Below are 22325 nucleotides of genomic sequence, written 5' to 3'. Positions count from 1 at the left end.
GGTAAAAATGGTGTTTCATAGTTTTAATGTGCATTTTGCTTATTAACAGTGAGGTTGAGCATCGATTTCTATGTTTAAGAGCCATTATAATGTCATTTTATGATGTTATATTTTATGAGAGTGGTATAATTGGCATAGTGTGCACAAATCTTAAGCAAACAGCTTGACAGATTTTATGATGTATGTAGACACCCATGTAACCACTACCCACATCAAGGTCTAGAACATTTCTGTTGCCCCTGAAAGCTCCTTCATGCCCCACTTCCAGTCAGTACCGCTAATATATTGTTACCACAATAGCAGGTATCTGCAATTTTGACTTATAGCACTACACATACATCCTGTCCATTATTTAGCTTCATACAAAGGGAAAAATATAGTATGTACTCTTTTGTGTTTGAATTTTTTCAACATGTTTTTGAGATGTATTGATGTTCTATTATATCATTTTAAATAGCAGCAAAGAATAAAATATATGCACATGCCATAATTTAATCAATTCCTTAGGTTAACCAGTCCCCTAAATGTTGCTCCTTTAAGTTTCAATTTCTCATTATTATAAGCAGTGTGATAATAAGCATGCTTGTAGCTAAATCTTTGCCCATGTGTGCGATTTCCACAATATGAATTTGTAGAAGTAGTATTTCTACATCAAAATTTAAGCCTTTTGATTATGCATTTCTGAGTTGCCCATGTAATAGTTGTATGGATGTATTCTCCTACCAGAAAAGAATGAGGGTTCTCCTTTCCTTGCACCCTTATCTACACTGGATATTACAATTAAAATTTTGTTTTCTAATTTGATAGGTGAAAAGAGATGTTACTGTTTCACTTTCTTTTCTTGGAAAATATTGAGCATGTTTGTTTATTGAACATTTGTATTTCTTTTTCTATTGTTAGTACCTAGCTTTTGTCCATTTTTTTCTGTTTACTTTTTGTCTTTTTGTTACTAACTATTATTATTATTTCTTAGAGACAGGGTCGCGCTCTGTCGCCTAGGCTGGAGTGCAGTGGCATGATCATAGCTCACTGCAAGTTTAAATTCCTGGGCTCAAGTGATCCTCTGGTCTCAGCCTCCCAAGTAGCTGGTGCACACCACCACACTTGGCTAATTTTTTATGTTTTTTGTAGAGATGGGGTCTAACTATGTTGTCTAGATCGGTCTCAACCTCCTGGCCTCAAGTGACCCTCCCACCTCAGCTTCCCAAAATGCTAGGATTACATGCGTGAGCCACCTCGCCCAACCTCTTTTTGTTACTAATTTATGAGAGTTTTTTATGTAGTAAGACTATTAATCTCTGTTATAAAACTTAAGTTTTTAATTTAAAAATTATATATTTTTATTTTAGAAAAGTTTTAAATATAGATCAAAAAGTACAAAAACTTGTAAAATCCTGCTGTCTAAGGATAACCACTACTAACATGTTTTTCTGTGCAAGGTATATACATATTCTTACACATAATATACAGGTTGAGTAGCCCTTATCCAAAATGCTTGGGACCAGAAGTGTTTCAGATTTTGGAATATTTGCATCATACTTACCCGTCAAGCATTCCTAATCCAAAAATCTGAAATCTGAAATGCTCCTTTGAGCATGACTTTTAAGTGTCATGTTGGTGCTCAAAAAGTGTTGGATTTTAGAGCATTTTGGATTTTCAGATTAAAGATGCTCAACCTGTAGGTATATGCATATGTATGTGTGTGTGTGTGTGTGTGTGTATGAAATGACAGAAATGGTATCATCCTTTTCATACTTTTTTTTTGTTTTTTACAATAGTATGTTTGCACACTATTTTAAAAACCACATTTTTTTGCTTTACAGTATTTTGTGTACACCTTGTCATGTCATTACATATTCTTTTATGACATCATCTATAATATTGTATACTTTTAACTTAAAAGCAACATGTTATCATTATAAAACATTGCACTATCACAAATAATATGTAGAAAGTGTAAGTTCCTGTCATGCTGCTCTCCAGTGATAACCACTAGACAGTTACCATTAACAGTTCAGTGTATAGTGTCCCATATCTATTTTCTAAGGCTATTCTATCCATACACTTTTTAGAAAATGTAATCACATTATACATTGTTTTGATTTTTTAAATTAACGATCAATGTTGAACATGTCAATACATATAAACCAGGCAGGGTGTGGTGGCTCACACCTGTAATTCCAGCACTCTGGGCGCTGAGGTGGGAGAATCACTTGAGCTTAGAAGTTTGAGATCAGCCTGAGCAAGAGCGAGACCCTGTCTCTACTAAAAATAGAAAAATTAGCCAGCCATGTTGGCACGCACCTGTAGTCCCAGCTACTCAGGAGGCTGAGGCAGGAGTATCATGTGAGCCCACAAGTTTGAGATTGCAGTCAGCTATGATGACAGCAGTGCACTCTAGTTGGGGTGACAGAGTGAGACCCTGTCTCAAAAAAAAAAAAGCATATATATGTAAAAACCAACCTCACTCATTTTAATAGAGCATGACCAACCTCTTCTTGATAGACATTTGAATTATTTCTAGTTTTTCTTTAACACACATTACTGCAGTGAACGTCCTTCTCCATACAATTTTACATACTGAAACAAATGTCTTATAAAATGAATCCTAGCCCTGGAATTCTGGTACAGGATATGAATGGTATGGATATTCAAATATTTAATAGAACTGTCTTCCAGAGAGGTTCTATGAGTATACAGTGCTCCCTTCTTTACAGAGAGCACTTTTCCAATTTTTTTCCTTTGTGGATTCTGTTTGTTGGGCTTCAGAGTCTTTCACTACAGAGAGATCAAATAAATATTTCAGGTAGAATTTTTCCATAATTCAGATTTTTTTTTTTTTTTTTGAGACAGAGTCTCACTCTGTTGCCCAGGCTAGAGTGCCATGGCATCAGCCTAGCTCAAAGCAACCTCAAACTCCTGGGCTCAAGCAATCCTACTGCCTCAGTCTCCCGAGTAGCTGGGACTACAGGCATGCACTACCATGCCCAGCTAATTTTTCTATATATATATTTTTAGCTGTCCATATAATTTCTTTCTATTTTTAGTAGAGACGGGGTCTCGCTCTTGCTCAGACTGGTCTCGAACTCCTGAGCTCAAATAATCTGCCCGCCTTGGCCTCCCAGAGTGCTAGGATTACAGGCGTTAGCCACTGCGCCCGGCCCATAATCCAGATTTAATTTTTTTTAAATATCTTTAAGATAGATAGTCTACCATTCCCCTCCTTTGCCAACAAAGTAATAAATTTCTCTTTCCTTCTCCTCAAAAAAAAAAAAATATATATATCTTTAAAATAACATTTATTAGGCCAGGCGTGGTGGCTCATGCCTGTAATACCAGCACTTTAAGAGGCTGAGGCAGGAGAATTGCTTGAGGCCAGGAGTTGGAGACCCCATCTCTACAAAAAATAAAAAAATTAGCCGGGTGTAGTGGTTGGTGTGTGCCTGTAGTCCCCGCTATTCAGGAGGCTGAGGCAGGATTTTCTCTTGAGCCCAGGAGTTTGAGGTTGCAGTGAGCTATGATGGTGCCACTGCATTCTAGCCTGGGTGACAGAGTGAGACCTTGTCTTTAAAAAAAAAAAAAAAAAAAAAAAGGACTTTATAGTAAAACAACTTGACAAGTCCTAGTCTCTTCATACTGAATGGCAGGAAAACACAACTGAGAAATTTGTCACTTATAATAGAAAACAAACATGGACTCGTTTAATTTTACCAGAGATTTACCTTTAATGTCAGTAGATATCAAATATATTCTTTGTTAAGCTCCTTGAGTTGTAAGTATTTTGTATCTTTAGCATTCTCATCCGCAAACATGATTTAGGGCATATTAAATGAATTAAGAAACAAAGCCCTTGTAGATCTGAATGATTTGCTTCACAGTTTCCCTTTAATGTAAGCTGGTTCTCTTCTTAAAGGGAGATCCATATTTCTGGTTTCACATATTCCTTTCACAAAGAGAAAGCTTGTGTTGGTGTTTCCACAGCAGCACTCGGAGTATGTACAGTGTTGCATTCACAAAATAGGGAACCTGCTATACGTATGTTGCTAACTTGGCATCTTTCACATAATACATCTTGCAGATCATTCCATATCAGGGCATTTGGACCTAATGAGGAAGATTTTTTTAAACTTCGAGGTATTTTTTTCTTTTTTACCCCAAAGTATATCCTTCAGAGACGTACTTTTTAAGTTAATGAATTCTTTTTCATTTTCCACGGCCTGTGGTCCTATTGTCATTTCTCGTTTGATTTCCCAGGGAGGGTTTTTGGGGTGGTGGGGTGCTAATCCATCCGACCAAGACTAAGATTCTCTCACACAGTCTCATCATATGACAGTCTCCTGCCACACGGACACAACTCCTGGTGTCAGTACTAAACTTTGCTTCTCTCTCTCTAGTTTCTCTTGTCCCTCCAATTTTCCATGTATTTGGGGGACTGAAGAACAAGGGTGCCTCTCTCGGGCTGATGGAAGTGGGCAGAGGTATTTCTTTTCTCTCACACTCTGCCTGCTGATGTCTGACATCTTTTGTTTTCATTCCAGGGGAAGCCATATGTCTTTGACCGTGTATTCCCCCCGAACACGACTCAGGAGCAAGTTTATCATGCATGTGCCATGCAGATTGTCAAAGGTAAGAGATGTGTTTTTAGAATGTATTTTCTCAGGCTCCTCATTCTCTACCTTATTTATCTCCACCACTGCTCCTTCCTCACCATCTCTTCCAGATGTCCTTGCTGGCTATAATGGCACCATCTTTGCTTACGGACAGACATCCTCAGGGAAAACACATACCATGGAGGTGAGGGTTCTGACTCTGTAGGGGGTGAGGAGCCATGAGGGTTAATGGGAGATCAACGAATCTCAGTGGGGGAAGATCCAGGAATCAAGGATTGCCTGGTGTAGAAGCAGATGGGTATAGAGGATGAACTGAAGGGCAGTGTTACAGGGGAAGTTCACTGGAAGCACTTCAACCTGCGGCAATTTACCCTGATTTCCACTGCTCCAGTTTTCTTGTTTTGATCTGGAAAAGCAGCAGCAATACAAGTGCAAAGGGCTGCTCAGTCATCTCCTCCCTCCATTGAGAGGTAGACATGATGAGCACCTCCTGACTTACCATGGCCTTCTTACCTATGCTGACCTTTGCACCACCTGTGCACCTCTGAGCTGTCTCATTCTGTCTGACCCTGGCTTCACTCTGGACTACCCTCACTCTCCAGGGAAAACTGCACGACCCCCAGCTGATGGGAATCATTCCTCGCATTGCCCGAGACATCTTCAACCACATCTACTCGATGGATGAGAACCTCGAGTTCCACATCAAGGTGACAGGGAGTGGCAGCTGAGTGTTCTCAGAAGGGACTGGGGGGAGATCTAGGATGAACCCACTGAAAACCTGGGCTCCCCAGCTTGACCCCTGCCGCTTATCTCAGTTCTTCTTTGTCAAGATGTTCTCTCCTGCTTTCTCTCCCGCCACCGTTTAAGCAGGTCATGTTAGTTTGGGCTTCATGTACCATATTTAAGACAGCCCTCTTCACTGTACACTCCTCTCTCCCTAACTAGGTTTCTTACTTTGAGATTTACCTGGACAAAATTCGTGACCTTCTGGATGGTGAGTGTTTCACCCTGGTGGGTGAGAGTGTGTGAGGAGGGTGAGGAAAAGGAAGACCACATTGCTCATAGGATTAGGTTCTACTTGGCAAGAGGTGCAGAGGGCACAGAGGACCTGAGTCCTTTGGTTCCACTCACCAAGAATTTCCAAAAACTGAGAGGATCAGAAGATGAGCTTAGGGGCTCAGGCCTGCATATAAACAGCCCAAGAGGAGCTGGAGCCCTGAGGAGGAGGAGATGGAACTGAGCTTTCAGCTCCGGCAGGGGGTTTAGTCTTCCTCCCTTTAGCACATAGAAGAAACCACCAACTGAGCAGACTGTGGGGTCCAGAGGGAGTGAATGGAAGCACAGACGTTGCTCACTCTGCATTCTCTTGATTCAGTGACCAAGACAAATCTATCTGTGCATGAGGACAAGAACCGGGTGCCATTTGTCAAGGTGAGAGTGGGGCAGGACACCTGTGGGCGCCAGTGTGTTGAGAGTCTGGGTGAGGGGGGAGGATAAGTCAGTGACCTGGAAGTGGGGGGTGGCTATGCTGGAGAAATGAGATTGCCAAGAGGCCAGGAAGAGTGTGGGAGCTTAGAAAAGACACTGCCTTGAAAGGTCATTTGGTCAGTGTACATGCAATTTAATTTGCAGATCAAAGTTTATGGGTCACTGTCCATTTGTCCCCTGCAGGGTTGTACTGAACGTTTTGTGTCCAGCCCGGAGGAGATTTTGGATGTGATTGATGAGGGAAAATCAAATCGTCATGTGGCTGTCACCAGTGAGTAGGGCTCTTGAGGGGCTCTTTTATTTTTCTCTTGCTCCACCACCCAGGCTAGAGTGCAGTGGCATCATCGTAGCTCACTGCAACCTCCAACTCCTGGGCTCAAGTGATCCTCCTGCCTCAGCCTCCCAAGTAACTGTGGCTACAGGCGCACACCACAACGCCTGGCTAATTTTTCTATTTTTAGTAGATACGGGGTCTCAGTCTCGCTTAGGCTGGTCTTGGACTCCTGAGCTCAAGCAATCCTCTTACCTCAACCTCCCCGAGTGCTAGGATTATGGGTGTGAACCACCGTGCCCAACCTTGAGGGGCTCTTGAGTTTGGGGATCCACCTTTCTTCTGTGCCCTTTCGAGTAGAGAGACTTGAAAGTGAGCTAGGGAAGGCTGTGTCCTCCAGGGGAGAGGGGCCCTGGTCTGTGTGCCCCTGCTGCCTGAGAGCTGTGGTGGCAGTGCTGGTCCCAGTGGGCACCTTCTCTCTTGGCAGGTGGGGTGGTGGTCACTGGGGCGGGGGCTGAGGACTTCAGATCCGCAGGGTGGTACAGGTCCTGTGTCTCCCTTGCTCCTGCAGACATGAATGAACACAGCTCTCGGAGCCACAGCATATTCCTCATCAACATCAAGCAGGAGAATATGGAAACCGAGCAGAAGCTCAGTGGAAAGCTGTATCTGGTGGACCTGGCAGGGAGCGAGAAGGTTGGGGGTCCTGTGGGGAGAGGGTGGGTGGAAGCCTTGGGAAGGTGGCGTTTTCTTTTTTAATTAAAATTTTTTATTGAGATATAATTCACATACCATAAAGTTCACCATTTGAAATGTGCAATTCAGTGGTTTTTAGTATGCTCACAAGGTTGTGCACCCATCACCACTAATTCTAGAACATTTTCATTGCCCATTCATAGTCACTTCCCACTCTCCCCTAGCCTCAGGCTCTGTCAACCACTAATCCACTTGCTATCTCTGTGATTTGCCAATCCTGGATGTTTCGTATCAACGGAATCGTGTAGTGTGTGCCAGGGGGTGGGGCCGAGGGGGCCTTTGGCAAGAGAGTTTAGAGTTTACTCCATCCTTTTCCCTGTTCCCTCCTCTCTCCTTGGACTAAACCCTGCTAAGTGGAAAAGTGGTGGTGACAGCGCTCTCCCTTTGCAGCTGCTCACGACACATCCATCCCTTAATGCCCTGCTAGGTCAGCAAGACTGGAGCAGAGGGAGCCGTGCTGGACGAGGCAAAGAATATCAACAAGTCGCTGTCAGCCCTGGGGAACGTGATCTCCGCACTGGCTGAAGGCACCGTGAGTGTTCCCTGGGTGACCCCCTGTGTCCTGCCCCATCTCCTCCCCCACCTTCTTCTAATGCCCCATCTAGTCATGCCCCAATTCATGGGGTACTCGATCCCCAGTCAGCACCTCTATCCTTTCTGATTCTCCATCCAATTTATTTTTCTGATTCATGGTCTCCCTCCTCCCCCAGAAAAGCTACGTTCCATATCGTGACAGCAAAATGACCCGGATTCTCCAGGACTCCCTGGGAGGAAACTGCAGGACGACCATGTTCATCTGCTGCTCACCGTCCAGTTACAACGATGCAGAGACCAAGTCCACCCTGATGTTTGGACAGCGGTCAGTGGCGGGGTCACCGGAGGGATCCTTGACACCCAGCTTCTCCCTGCAGCCCCCATGGTTCTCTCTGCACAGTGTCACCCAGGTCTAATGTAGGTCTCATATCTGTCCCTCTTCTCCTCACTCAGGGCAAAGACCATTAAGAATACAGCGTCAGTGAATCTGGAGTTGACTGCCGAGCAGTGGAAGAAGAAATATGAGAAGGAGAAGGAGAAGACGAAGGCCCAGAAGGAGACGATTGCAAAGCTGGAGGCTGAGCTGAGCCGGTGGCGTAATGGTTAGGGAGGGGTCCTGCGGGAGGGAGAGGCGGTGGGAGCAGGAGGAGGCTTGGGAGCCAGCCCTGTCTGGTGATGTTTTAGGCCGGGCCAATCTCCAAGAAGGGGGGTTGTGTTTCTGAAAGGGTGCAGTAAAGCAATCATGAGGAACGAGACAGGCGGCTGACTACCTACTGCTCCAGCCCGCAAAAGGTGGAAGGTCCACTTGGCAAGGGAGATTAGGGCCTGGAGGTCTTGGCATTGGAGAGCAGGAAGAACTTGTGGGTGCAGTTTACTCTTCTCCCATCCCTCACCTTTTTTTGCCCCTTTGCCAGGAGAGAATGTGCCTGAGACAGAGCGCTTGGCTGGGGAGGATGCAGGCTTGGGGGCTGAGCTCTGTGAGGAGACCCCTGTCAATGATAACTCGTCCATTGTGGTGCGCATTGCACCTGAGGAGCGGCAGAAATATGAGGAGGAGATCCGCCGCCTCTACAAGCAGCTTGACGACAAGGTGAGGGCAGCCATGCAGGGCACAGAAGTGCACCGCTAGGATGGGAGGCGAGAGATTCAAAGAAATAGTTTATACTCCCTTTTTCTGATTTTAAAAGGAACAAATGCTCATTATTGAAAATATGGAAAAATAAATAAAAATATACAGAAGAAAATTAAAATCATCCATCATCCACCAAGAGATAACACTAACATTTTGCTTTTCTCCATGCATATATCATGCAATTGAGATATACTGTATATGTAATTTTGCAACTGATTTTTTTCATTCAGCATTCTATTGAGAGCAATTTCCTGTTCATTAACAATTCTTCCTACAAGTATTTTTAAATGGCTGCCTAAGAATCTAGTTGTCAAAATGTATTAAACCATTCCCTTATTATAGGGCTTCTAGTTTTTCTGCTTATTTTTATAACAACTCTGAAATGATTTTCTTTGCCTCTTGTGCATAAGACTTTGCTTTTGAATGATTTGATTAGAATGGAATACTAGAGTGGGGTTCTAGGTTTAAAACATTTTAACCTTAGAATTTAAATGAACATTTAAAGCATTTTGCTGTTTATTGTGAAGATCATGCCAACTTCTAGAAAGAAAGGAATTTAAAGGTGAGGGCAGGAGTTGAGGAAAGAAGCTGAGGAAAAGACCTTTGAGGATGTGGGCTTTCTAACTCAAAGCTTAAACTCTCTGGGCTTTTGTCAGGATCCTCCCTCTACCCCCAAACCCTTCACCTGTGTCTCCCCCTCGCCTCCCGCAGGATGACGAGATCAACCAGCAGAGCCAGCTCATAGAGAAGCTCAAGCAGCAGATGCTGGACCAGGAAGAGGTGAGGAGGGAGGGCAGGGCATGAAGGGAAAGGTGCAGAAAAGACCTTTTGAAAATCAGATGGAAGAAGGGCATTCTGCCTAGGGGCTCTTCACTCCCCCAAACCGCAGACGCCTGGGAACTTCATGGGGGTTTTTCTTCGAGCACAGATTTTGGAGTCTGGGTGCGTCTTCATTCTGTCGCCGTATTTCTCTGAAGCCTAAAGCCCACTTCCTCTTGACTCTGCTTCGGGTGCGGGGCTCAGCTTCCCTGGGCTAAGGGGCAGTAGCAGTGATCGCTGGCAGCGCAAACCCCCTCACAAGCCCCTCTCCCTTGAAGCTGCTGGTGTCCACCCGAGGAGACAATGAGAAGGTCCAGCGGGAGCTGAGCCACCTGCAGTCGGAGAACGATGCTGCTAAGGATGAGGTGAAGGAAGTGCTACAGGCCCTGGAGGAGCTGGCGGTGAACTACGACCAGAAGTCCCAGGAGGTGGAGGAAAAGAGCCAGCAGAACCAGCTTCTGGTGGACGAGCTGTCTCAGAAGGTGGTATGTGTTGTGCGAGTGCAAGAGCTCCCTGGTCTCGGAACAGCCTCCATGTCCAAGGGGACCTGGGCTTCCTTCCAGGGCTGTAGGTGTTTGCACTTCTGCACTGCTGTTCAGTACGTCATGAGACCCTGTCCCACCCTGTCACTGCTGTCTGCTCTCCTGACCTCTCTCTCTTCCAGACCCTTCTGCAGGGCCTGTGTTCTCTTTAGAGCAACCCTCAGGGTGATGCATGAAGGGGGAGGCCTCTGCCTGGGCTGGGGAGGGGAGCAGGAGGATGGTGATGGGAATGACCTGAGGGGCTGTCCCCAGGCCACCATGCTGTCCCTGGAGTCCGAGTTGCAGCGGCTACAGGAGGTCAGCGGCCACCAGCGAAAACGAATCGCTGAGGTGCTGAACGGGCTGATGAAGGACCTGAGCGAGTTCAGTGTCATCGTGGGCAATGGGGAGATTAAGCTGGTGAGTGGGGAAGGGCAGCAGTCTTGTTTAGGCCACTCTCATTCTGGACACTGGTGGGAGATGCAAGGTGGGAGAATTCAGGCCCTCGGGACACTGAGAAAGGCAGGCCAAAGAGCCCAGAAACATGCCTTCAAACTGGACACAGGAAGACAAGTAGCAGCTTGGGAACACTCCACTGAAGAGACACATTCTAACTGAATAAGGGAGCAATCCACACGTGCTTGTAGCAGGAGTTCACGGTGGGGGCGCAGAGTTAAGAATGACATGCAAATCTGTGGAGGTGAGTGATTTGGGTGATCAATCAGTTTGATTACAAAAGAAAGTTATATTGCTTTATAAGGTTAATGTATAAGAGAGGGACTGTCGGAATTGGATTTTTAAATGCAGACAGAGGGACTTAATGTGAAACACCAGGGGATAGCCACTAAAAGTTGTTCAGAAAAATACCTGCCCCACTTTAGTCCCTGTGTATGTGGGTGTGTACCGAGGTAGGCAGAAGGTGAAAGGGATGGATAAAGGCTTCCTCACAGCAGAGAAGCATCTCTTCCTCCTTTGCCCACCCTCAGCCGGTGGAGATCAGTGGGGCCATTGAGGAGGAGTTCACTGTGGCCCGACTCTACATCAGCAAAATCAAATCGGAAGTGAAGTCTGTGGTCAAGCGGTGCCGGCAGCTGGAGAACCTCCAGGTGGAATGTCATCGCAAGATGGAAGTGACTGGGCGGGAGCTCTCATCCTGCCAGCTCCTCATCTCCCAGGTGAGTGCCTGAGGTTGAGAGCCTTTGGGTGCTGTGGGAGAAAGAAGGCTGCTCTGGGCTTATGGATGAAACTCCTAACACCCACCTTTATGTCAGAGTCCTAGGGGTCAACTGAAATCAAGGACAGAAGAGCTGGGGTGGTAGTGGGTGGAGGATCCAGGCCAAAGAAGTGAAGGCTTGTGGAGTGCTGTCCTCTGAGCTGATGGGGTTTAAAAGAAGAGCCTCCAGAGGAATGGCCCCTGACCCTGCATCCTTGTGGGAAGCATAGCTGGAGGGAGGGCTTGGGAGGAGAGCTGGATTTTATGGAGCTGTGGACTTCGCTTCATCCACCTTCTTCCTCTTGCCGACCATCTCCCACCAGCATGAGGCCAAGATCCGCTCGCTTACGGAATACATGCAGAGTGTGGAGCTAAAGAAGCGGCACCTGGAAGAGTCCTATGACTCCCTGAGTGATGAGCTGGCCAAGCTTCAGGCCCAGGGTGAGGCCTCCTTATACATCTATCCCACTCATCCTGGGATCTGAGATCCCAGAAGAGACAGGGTAGAAAAGTCACAAATGTCAAAAGAAATCACCAGATAGCCACTCACCCAAAGCATTAATCTGAAATCATGGACGCCAGTTCACATGCTATCCAGCCAAGCTTTTGCATGTTGCTCATTTTACATGAACCATACACCCTCTGTTGTTCTTTGTCCCTGCTATATCAAACTGGATTGTCCTAACCCAGAAGAACATCCCTATGGGCCCCTCCTCTGCCCTGCTTGGAGCTCTGGTCACAACATAAAGTTCTTTCTGGAAGAGGTAGGTTTGACGTAAGCTGTCTTCCCCTCTTTCCCTCAGAAACTGTGCATGAAGTGGCCCTGAAGGACAAGGAGCCAGACACACAGGATGCAGATGAAGTGAAGGCAAGTGGGGAAGGTGTGGGGGACAACGTGGGCCTGACGGGGTGAGGGCTGGACTGGGACTCGCAGAGCTCCTGTCTGGGAGTCTGGCTTTGAGCTTAGGGTGGGGTTGTTTGCAGAAGGCTCTGGAGCTGCAGATGGAGAATCACCGGGAGGCCCATCACCGGCAGCTGGCCCGGCTCCGGGATGAGATCAATGAGAAGCAGAAGACCATCGACGAGCTCAAAGAGTAAGGGTGGTTCCAGTCTCCACTGGCCCTCTCACCTTGCCTCGCCCACTCACATGTTCCCTCTGGGTCTGATTCTTTAACTTCATGTGTCATGCCCTCATTGCCGCAACTTGCAGCCCAGCTTCAGGAGATACAACGAATAAGGACCAGTTTCTATCCTAGAGGCCCTTACGATTAGAGAGCTCAGGGTTCCTTGCTCTTCATGGAAACAGTGGCCCGAGTCTGGCCCTGGTGTCTGAAGGTGGACACGTAAATTCTAACTCGACTCGCTCGTGCGGAAGAGGGAAAATGTTTGAGGAGCTGGTCTTCTCCGCCCACCCCCCCAACACCGTTAACATCTTTTTTCTCTCTCTCCAATACCTGCTGACCCTCTGTAGCCTGAATCAGAAGCTCCAGTTAGAGCTGGAGAAGCTCCAGGCTGACTACGAGAAGCTGAAGAACGAAGAACACGAGAAGAGCACCAAACTGCAGGAGCTGACGTGAGTGACTGGTTTGCCTGCAAGCCACAGCCACGTAGGCTCAGAACTGCTACTCGGACACGCTTGCAGAGGCGGGACGCACACATAGCAGTGATATGATGACCCACAGGAGGCAAATATGATGGGGCGGGGGTAGGGAAAAAACGGAGATCAGCAAGACCACTGCTGAATGTTAGCCGACACGGAAAGACCTTTGCGATGTTCTATTAAGTGTAGAAAGCAGGTTACAAGAGTGTGAATGGTATGATCCCATAAAAATGCACACATGGATATACATATATCTGCATGGAAAAAATAGTCTGGAAAGATACCAGAAGAGTAGTGGTGGTTTGATCTGTAAATAGTAGAATCATAGCTTTTTATAAAAACTCGCTTTATGCCTTTTTAAAATTCTTTTCTAATTTTTGCACAGTAAACATGAGTAACTTGTATAATATATAATAATAAAATAGAGATAAAAGAAACGGAGGAAGAAGGGGGAGGAAGGAGAGTCCTGAAGGATTCTTCTGTTTCCCATGCTCTCCTAATTTCTCTTGCTGCAGATTTCTGTACGAGCGACATGAGCAGTCCAAGCAGGACCTCAAGGGTCTGGAGGAGACAGTTGTGAGTGGTTCCCTTCTGTGCTGAGTTAACAGGGTTGGGGGGGCTTCATTTCTTCCTAACCCCATTCCTCCTGCCCTTCTGCAGTCGGTCTGTGACATAATCAGGACACATTTTTTTTCCTAAAGGATGAGTGACTCATTTGGGTATAGAAACCGTAGGTGCAATAATTTTGAACAGAGAAGATTGCCCTGGTATCTGGCCATCCCCAATTTTTTATCATTCTTTCTAGGCCCGGGAACTCCAGACCCTCCACAACCTTCGCAAGCTGTTCGTTCAAGACGTCACGACTCGAGTCAAGAAAGTGAGTGCCATTCTCGGGGTCTTACCAGCCCCAAATTCTCCTCTCATCTTCAGGTTTCTCCAGCCCCTGATGCCCCCAGTGAGGCTGGCTTGGCCTGGTCTGGGTGGGACCTGTGTGGCCTTGGGACAGCCACACCTTCCCCCCTCTCTAATCAGAGTGCAGAAATGGAGCCCGAGGACAGTGGGGGGATTCACTCCCAAAAGCAGAAGATTTCCTTTCTTGAGAACAACCTGGAACAGCTTACAAAGGTTCACAAACAGGTAAGAGCCTGGAAAAGGGGTGAAGAGAACTTTTGAGGCCAGGTACCTAGGATACCCCAATTCTCGGCGGCCCCTTGGATTCAGGAAAATCTAGTTGCATGTTTTCCTTACTGTTCTCTTCTACTTTCCCTGCTAAATCCCTTGTTTATACAATATTTGGTCCCACTTTTACCTTGGTCTTTGTTTTATGTCTGTTTTCCCTTCTCAAAGTTTCTAACCCACTTCAAAGTGGAATTCCCCAGGCCTACCTTGGAGGGAGGGTTTGACACCGACAAAGGTGTGGGGCTGTATCTATATGGGGAAGACTGGTCAGACTTTAGCCAGAGATGCAAGTCAGGGAGACAATAGGAAGCAAGGGCATTGGTCTCTCTCTCGGAGAGAACTGCATATGCCTAGGCCTGGGGCAGGCATGCAGGGACATTCAATGATGTCCTCAAGATGGCCCAGCCAGCCTCTTGCTGGGGCCAGTGCAAACTCCTGTGTATTAAGTTGCTGCCTCTCTGTCTGTCCCCCTCCTTGCTGCTGCGGTTCCTTAGGTGGATGACTGGGTTTCAAAGGTATGGGGTGGGGACGTAGAAGGGCAGTCCAAAGGAGTCAGGACAGGAAATGTTTGGTGTGCATAGAGCAGGAACACTCTCACTAGCGCCAAATAGCTGAGCCTTGCAGACAGGCTCAATAGTCTTGTGAACTGGCTCTGAATTGATTCATAAAAGAAACCCTAACCTACGCTTTATTCCTTTCCTTTCAAATCCACCTTAAAATTCCATTTAAACTCATATTCTCACTAGCCTAGAACTTAAACTTCTTTCCTCCCAGTGCAATGCCCAGCCTATATAGTAAATACTCAATACATCTTGGTTTTATTTGGTAATGAACCCCAAACCTATGGCTCAGTGATAATCTGCGGGGTTCATTTATTTTATTTGGGCCTGCAGAGGGCTTTATTACTATCTTTTCTTCTTTTGTTTATTATGAAACAGAGTAACAACATTACAAAGAAGTTGAAAGACAACTAGGACACATTTGTAATCAATTCTGCCGTTCTATTTCCATTCCTGTGTGTCCACCTTCCCTCTCTGTCCAAAGGCATATTATATAGTTTTTTTTAAAAAACAACAACAACAACAAACAACCACCACTATATGCTATTTCCTTTTCCCTCACTGAAGCCTCTCTGCCTCTGTTCTAAGTCCCAAAGACCAAAAACTACTCACCTGTAGGATAAATAGAGGACTCACTACAATTTTGTTACCTCCGCAGACACAAGACTGGAAAGGAAAAGGAGAGAGATAGAAACTGTTCTCAGTTAACAGAATCTTAATAGCCCAGGCTACAGCCCTATTACCAGTTAAGCTAAACAACTGTCTTAGCAAAACACTGCTTATCTATCATCCATAAATTGTCCCGAGGAAAGCTGCACGGAAAGGTTCCAGCTCTGCCCCCTTCCCCCAGCGTTCCCTGCTGTGCCTATTGACCTGCTGTCTTCCAAGGCCCTGCTCCTTTTGCAATCTGTGCTGCCCCCAGTCCTTGTGTAGAACCCTATAAAAGGATCTGGAAGTCTTTTCTGGCTGCAGGGTGGTTGCACCACACTCTAGCTTGATTTAAATGGGGGAGGGACAGCCCAGGAAGTCCTTGAATGTGAAGGTAATGAGCGCAAATGTTTGTGAGACCTCAAACATTTTCTTTCCTTCCTATGGGGCGCTGTGTGTCTGTGTATGTGTGTGGGGGCGCTTGAATTCCAGCTTCTGCTCCCGCTCTGCACCGTGCCTGACCTGCGATGCCACATCCACCCTCCACACTGCTACTGTGCTTTCCTGCCCCGCCCTCCTGTGCATGCCCACAGAGCCCCCTCTGGGAAAGGGGTGCCTCATGCCCATGGTCACGCCCTGGAGCTGTTGGTCTGGCACAAGCTGGGAGGTGCAGGGGAGGGCAATGTCTAGGCCAGACGGAGACTGGGACAGGACACTGTCACAAGAGTTCTGGGCTACAGTGGAGACGGCAGGTTTTGCTGCCTGGAAAAAAATATGTAACTTTTTAATGCCTGTCCACCTTTTGCTCAGGAGAAGGAAAGAATTGGACAGAAGAGCATATTACATAAAGGGAATGAGGCCTTTTGAGGAAACAACATGGTCGCCTCTTCTCTGACTCTTGATTTTTCTTTATTCTCTCTCCTCACCCCTTTCTCCTACACTCCACTGGGTGACTATCGTTGGTCACTCGCTTTTCTTTCGGCTTCTTCCCCTGGCTCACCCCGTAGCTGGTACGTGACAATGCAGATCTGCGTTGTGAGCTTCCTAAATTGGAAAAACGACTTAGGGCTACGGCTGAGAGAGTTAAGGCCCTGGAGGGTGCACTGAAGGAGGCCAAGGAGGGAGCCATGAAGGACAAGCGCCGCTACCAGCAGGAGGTGGACCGCATCAAGGAGGCTGTTCGCTACAAGAGCTCGGGCAAGCGGGGCCATTCTGCCCAGATTGGTGAGTGGACGTCAGCAGGCAGGTGGGATGACCTCCAGGAGCAGATTCAGCAAGTTCCTAAGTGCCAAGCAACTAGATTATTGCTTCTTACCCTTCCCCAGCCTTATTTCCGCCCACAAAAAAGTTAAAAAGTGACTATCTTACAGGCAATTCAGTTCATCCCCAGCTAAATGACCTCAGGGAGCAGGGCAACTGCAGGTTCCTCACAGTGGTTTCTTTTCTTTGCCACAGCCAAACCTGTGCGGCCTGGCCACTACCCTGCGTCTTCACCCACCAACCCCTATGGCACCCGGAGCCCTGAGTGCATCAGTTACACCAACAGCCTCTTCCAGAACTACCAGAATTTGTACCTGCAGCCCACACCTAGCTCCACCTCAGATATGTAGTGAGTGACCACAGGCGTTGGCTGGATCCCCAACCCAAGGCTTGCTGGACCCTAGAAGGCATAGGGTCGGGTCAATTATTGGCTGAGGCTTAATTATTTTCTTAGGTAGCTTCATTTCTGACCCCTTTCTCAACTTTACGCCCATGATTAGAAGGCGGGCATCTGCCCTCCCAGCCTGCAGCCATGTTTGTTGTCCTTTGCTCTCTGGGGATGGGGAGGGGCGTATGGGCCTATCACCAAGGGCGAGTGTGGATCAGTGGTCCTCAGAATAGAGAGGGGGAGTGCCAGATGCTGCATCTCTCTCCTCTGCCCCCTCCAGCTTTTCTAACTCCTGTACCAGCAGTGGAGCCACATCTTCTGGAGGCCCCTTGGCTTCCTACCAGAAGGCCAACATGGACAATGGTGAGTGAAAAAGATGGGTAATCCAGCCTTTGGGAGCCCCAGGGCAAGTTGAGGCATAAGAAAAGTGACCCTACTTTACAAAAACTACTAACTGAACCTTTCTAGGGTGCCAAGGCTTCAAATAAAAAGATATGTGTATAGGCCAGGACTGATGATAGGAGAAGAAAAAAAAAAAAAGAAGAAAAAAGATACATATAGCCTGGCATGGTGGCTCATGCCTGTAGTCACAGCTACTCAGGGAGGCAGAGACAGGAGGATTGCTTGGGCCCAGGAGTTTGAGGCTGCAGTGAGCTGTGGCAGAGCACCTGTGAATAGTCACTGCACTCCAGCCTGGGTAACATAACAAGACCCTGTCTCTTAAAAAGAGAGAGAGAGAGAGAGAGGCCGGGTACTGTGGCTTATGCTTGTAATCTTAGCACTCTGGGAGACCGAGGTGGGAGGATAGCTTGAGGCCAGGAGTTCAAGACCAGCCTGGGCAACATAGTGAAACCCTATCTCATCTCTAAAAAAAAAATTAGCTGGGCATGGTGGTGCATACCTGTAGTCTTAGCTATTATGGAGGCCAAGGCAGGAGGATCACTCGAGCCCAATAGTTGAAGACTACAGTGAGCTATGATCAGGCCACTGTAGTCTAGCCTGGGTGACAGGGTTGCACCAAAAAAAAAAAAAAAAAAAAAGTGACGCTGTATCTACAACCCAAGCATTGCTATCCACTCCTTTAGGTCTCAGACTCTCTTCAAATGGATTCCTCCTATTACATGCCTATCCCCACCCTTACTTCCTGTCCCCTTTTCCTTTCCTTAGTGAGGGGTCAGGGAGGCTTTTTCTCAGACAAAACAATGATGCAGCTTGGGGTAGCTGAGGATAATGTTTCACAGTTTACCATTTTCTCTAAGGGATTAGGATGGGAGGGGGTTTGGGGAGACTGTTTCTAATGCCCAATGTCCTTTTTTCTTCTTCAAATCCTGTGTTCTCAATGATGATCTCTTCAGGAAATGCCACAGATATCAATGACAATAGGTAAACCAGTCCCCAGGACCCTTGGGTTCTCAGGGTGGGACCAGAAGAAATGATTAAATGTCCCCTGAGTCCTACTTAGAGGTTACCTGGAGCCTTTGGGGAAGGAAGGAGGAAATGAGAATCATTCTTGCCATCACCGTGTTGTCCAGGAGATCCAGTCATCCCCCTGCCTCAGTGCAGGACACCGTCCCCTCCTCCAGTCCCATCTGTGGCTTCTCCCCATTCCGGTTATTGGATCTGGGGGAAAATATCACAGACATCTGATGACCTGGGTTTCTCTCCTACCTTTGCAAACTCTGTGACCTTGGGCAAGTCACTTACATCCCTTTGGCCTTGAGTTTCCCTGTATGCCTGGAATGCAGATAGTCCCTGCCCTTCATCATCTCATGGGAATGCTGTCAGAGCAAAGTGACCATGGCAGGAATACTTTCATTTATACGTAGCTGATCGTGGTGGGTCTCTTCCTGCAGGAGCGACCTACCATGCGGCTACGAGGCTGAGGACCAGGCCAAGCTCTTCCCTCTCCACCAAGAGACAGCAGCCAGCTAATCTCCCACACCAACTGCTACATACCTGCACTTTCAGGTAGCTTCAGGCCGCCTCCTCCGACCAGCCTCAGGTTGCCTCCTTTCTTGTCCACAGCCTCTTTGGTTCTCCTGCTTCTTCTTTTTTTTTTTTTTTTTTTTTTTTTACCACCTCAAAACTTTTACTATGTAATTACCCCTCATCTCCTGCTTTCCCTCCTGGGGGCTAATTCTGTGCCACCAGACGTGATCTAGACACTGACCTCTCCCTTGCCCCTTAGGCTTTCCCTCGGGCTATAGTAGCTACCGCAGTACTGCCTTTCCGCCACTAGGGGTCACTGCCATGCGTCCAAAGAAGTGAGCTCGGCTGCTGTAGCTCTAGAGGCACAGGCAGGTCACAGATCATAGATTTTGGGAGAACCTGGGACAGCGTCTCAACCCTCCCTCCACCTCCACCCTCAGATAATTTTGGATGGATAGGTATTTTCTGAACTAAGACATCTCCAGTAAAGGCGATGTTTGATTTACTCCTGCACCTGCGTCCTATGCCACCAGTAAGTTTTAGGAAATGCCCGCGAAGTCTAACTTTTTGTCCCACTAGCTGAAGTGTCAACACTCCCCTCCCATTTTGCTCAGTGGAAGTGGAAAAGTCTCCCCTTGTCCTCCTCTGTCCCCAGGTCCTGTCCTCAAGCAGCACGGGCACCTTTTTGGTTCTTGTGTGTCACCAGGCTTCTTGGCAGAGTTGCTTTAGGGCCTAGAATTGGGCACTGGGATCTGTTTTACTGTCCACTTTGGACCCTTGGAGAACTAGAAACAAGAAAACATGGCCAGTCTCTTACTGGGCTGCATCCAAGCCAAGCCCTCTCCAGGGGTTTCCCAGGACAGCAGGCCAGGCACGCACAGGCAGCAAAGTCTGAGAAGTGGAGAACAGGAATGCAGAAGAGGATCCAGGGAAGGGCTGGGGTGGAGGACTAGGGGTTGGGGGGGGGGTCTGATTGATGGTATTAAAGGAACAGGACTGTAGATCAAAGTGTGTGCAGATGCCACCTGTTCTTGTTCAGAGGCTGAGCTGCAGGCTGGTTCCTCACACCCTCTTTCTCTTTCTTTCCCAGTTTCTAAGATGGCCTGAGGCCTCTTCTTTCAGCATGCTGCAAACCTGTGGTCTCTGATACTAACTCCCTCCCCAACCCCTGTTGTTTGACTGTACTACGTTTGATGTCTTCTCTTACTCACTCTGTATCTCTTTGTATTCTGTATCTATATATCAAAAGCTGCTGCTATGTCTCTTCTCTCTGTCTCACTCTAAGTATCTGATGGTGTATTTAGCAATTTCTAAGCATAGGCTGCCCTCCTCATTTGGAGCAACAGGGAGGAGGGTGAATGTTTCTTCCTCTCTCATATATTCGTGTCTCACACTGAGTGGTGTTAGTCACTGAGTAGAGGTCACAGAGACGACAAAAGGAAAAACAGGAGCTAGAGGGCTGTGATCCTTCACACACACACACAGACACACACACACATGCACACACACACAAAGCCTTAAGCAGAAGAATGTCTTAGCATCATAAGACAGAGAAACAGACTCTTCCTCCCTCCTCTTCCACATAGAGCACAGGGGGCGGTAAGATGGAAGGGCTGCTAAATTAGACACAGAATTTTCTTTATGCACCCCTCACCTGAATCCAGGGATTCTAGGTGTTTACCTCTGCCCTACAAAATCTACCTTTTGCCTCCCTCTTCCTATTTTCCCCTGGACTGAGAACATGGCTTGTTCAAGGGACCATTTCCCTTTCTCTTCAAAGCTCCTTTTGATATTCTCTACCCTAGAGCTCATGACCAGAGTTGATTAACAATATTTTGAAAAACTGAGGAGGCAGACCCCTGCCAACAGTCTTTCAAATGGCTGCTCCTCTGTCCATGGTGATAGTTACAAGCAAGTGTAGTAAAAAGTGATTGATTCCTTGGGTTTGGGGGTAAACAGGCTGGGGAATTCCTAAGTATATTTTGTCACAGTGCCCTCAGGTTGAAGCAATGAGCTGGATTCCTTTCTCTGTCCCATATTGGGTTGCATGTTCCTCCCTTTAGGTTTGGGAGCTTCTAGTTCATTGACAAAATCTCTCTCTCTAGTTGCCTTCCTTTCAAGCTGGAGCCTGATTTTTTCCCAATATACAATTTTTTTTCCCCACAAAGAGTTTCTTCTCTCATGTCCCCTTCTAGCATTAAGTGCACTTTAAAGAGAGGGGCAAGGCAGACTTTCTAGAGGTGGGGGAGCCCCAGGGATCAACCTGGAGGGCTTTTCCCCCATCCATTCTCAGCCCGTATGCCCCCTTCCATAGTTAAGAGGACTATTGTTTTAGTTTCAGATGGTCCTTTCCTTCCACATGGTGCTAAGGTGGTTTTCCAAGTAGCTGTAGGAATGGAGGTCCCTGGCTAGCCCAAACCAAGAAAGAAAATCTGGTGTCCTGATATCCAGTATTATCTAGAATGGAAGACCAGGATCCTCCAGGAGCAGGGCAGCCTATCACCCAGCTTCTTGTAAGGCTAGAAAGAAAGCTCAGTGGGAGGGCATACAGAGTCCTTCAAAGGAAAGAGGCCCTGCCCCTTTACCTGTTGGGCCCTTTTTAAGGAGAAAGGAAGGGAAAAAAAAATTACCAGAGGGGTGTGAAATAAATCCAAAGTGGTGATTTTCAACCATTTTTCAAAACAAATCTTATATAGAACCCCAATATAAAAAGTAAAAGTAATGCAGATCTGGGCTGTTTGCATTTTATTTTTTCTTTTTGGTGGAAACTGCTTCATTAGTTGAGGAGCCCTTGAACAGTCCTAAGAGACCCTGAGGGACTCTACAGAGTAGTTTGAAAACCACTGTTCTGAGGAAGGGGGTTCAATCTGGCTCCTCTACACTAAACCTGCAGCTCAGAGAGAAGAGGGAAAGGGTGAGGTGGAGGAGCCACACCATCTCCAGGCCCAGTTGGAGAACAAGGAAGGTACCTGTGGTCCTATGGACTTAGGCTAATATCTGCTAGAAGGGCACCTAAGAATCCAGGTTTTTTTATGTAATGTTGCCACCAAATGATTTAAAAACACATAAGAAAACGTGAAGGCATAGGGCAGATGAGGAGAGAGGTGACACCAAGGGAGCAGCCTTCTCTTTAGCAAGATGTAAGGGAAACACAACTTACTTACACAAATAAGAAACAACACACACACAAACCTTCACCAGAAGCTTCACATTACACCCTCCTCATCCTCTTCCTGCTCCCACCTTCACCACAACCCTTTCAGAGAGCCAGGGTCACCACAAGGGGCACCTGGCCTGCCCACTCACATCTGCCAGAATGTTGCATGCCAGAGTGGAAGACAAACCAAACTGCACAAACCCCAGTGTGTATTTATTTGGTGTACATAGATGCCTTTAAAATAAAATACATTCAATGAT

At 47.0% G+C, this 22325-nt stretch overlaps 1 protein-coding gene across 2 annotated transcripts in view; it reads left to right on the top strand.

Moving 5' to 3' along the window:
• The window catches only part of KIF5A (kinesin family member 5A), a 28847-nt gene extending 6522 nt beyond the window's left edge, over positions 1 to 22325 (top strand). Inside the window, exons 2-29 of one of the 2 annotated variants that reach the window (XM_045553518.1) lie at positions 4539 to 4626; positions 4721 to 4794; positions 5213 to 5317; positions 5556 to 5604; positions 5986 to 6041; positions 6282 to 6369; positions 6941 to 7065; positions 7553 to 7657; positions 7836 to 7984; positions 8113 to 8261; positions 8574 to 8749; positions 9503 to 9571; positions 9889 to 10095; positions 10405 to 10551; positions 11118 to 11306; positions 11668 to 11785; positions 12148 to 12212; positions 12329 to 12438; positions 12816 to 12917; positions 13460 to 13520; positions 13750 to 13821; positions 13977 to 14081; positions 16339 to 16555; positions 16787 to 16940; positions 17260 to 17342; positions 18335 to 18362; positions 18833 to 18947; positions 19999 to 20166. In XM_045553518.1, coding sequence (XP_045409474.1) covers positions 4539 to 4626; positions 4721 to 4794; positions 5213 to 5317; positions 5556 to 5604; positions 5986 to 6041; positions 6282 to 6369; positions 6941 to 7065; positions 7553 to 7657; positions 7836 to 7984; positions 8113 to 8261; positions 8574 to 8749; positions 9503 to 9571; positions 9889 to 10095; positions 10405 to 10551; positions 11118 to 11306; positions 11668 to 11785; positions 12148 to 12212; positions 12329 to 12438; positions 12816 to 12917; positions 13460 to 13520; positions 13750 to 13821; positions 13977 to 14081; positions 16339 to 16555; positions 16787 to 16940; positions 17260 to 17342; positions 18335 to 18362; positions 18833 to 18911 — 2970 coding nt within the window. In that variant the 3' untranslated portion in view covers positions 18912 to 18947; positions 19999 to 20166. Of the gene's footprint in view, positions 1 to 4538; positions 4627 to 4720; positions 4795 to 5212; positions 5318 to 5555; positions 5605 to 5985; positions 6042 to 6281; positions 6370 to 6940; positions 7066 to 7552; positions 7658 to 7835; positions 7985 to 8112; positions 8262 to 8573; positions 8750 to 9502; positions 9572 to 9888; positions 10096 to 10404; positions 10552 to 11117; positions 11307 to 11667; positions 11786 to 12147; positions 12213 to 12328; positions 12439 to 12815; positions 12918 to 13459; positions 13521 to 13749; positions 13822 to 13976; positions 14082 to 16338; positions 16556 to 16786; positions 16941 to 17259; positions 17343 to 18334; positions 18363 to 18832; positions 18948 to 19998 lie in introns of both variants that reach the window. The other variant, XM_045553517.1, reaches the window with a different exon arrangement.

Source organism: Lemur catta, chromosome 6 (genome assembly GCF_020740605.2).
Source record: "Lemur catta isolate mLemCat1 chromosome 6, mLemCat1.pri, whole genome shotgun sequence".
Taxonomy (NCBI): domain Eukaryota; kingdom Metazoa; phylum Chordata; class Mammalia; order Primates; family Lemuridae; genus Lemur; species Lemur catta.
Note: the sequence above shows the minus strand (reverse complement) of the source record. Positions and strands in the feature narration are given on the sequence as shown.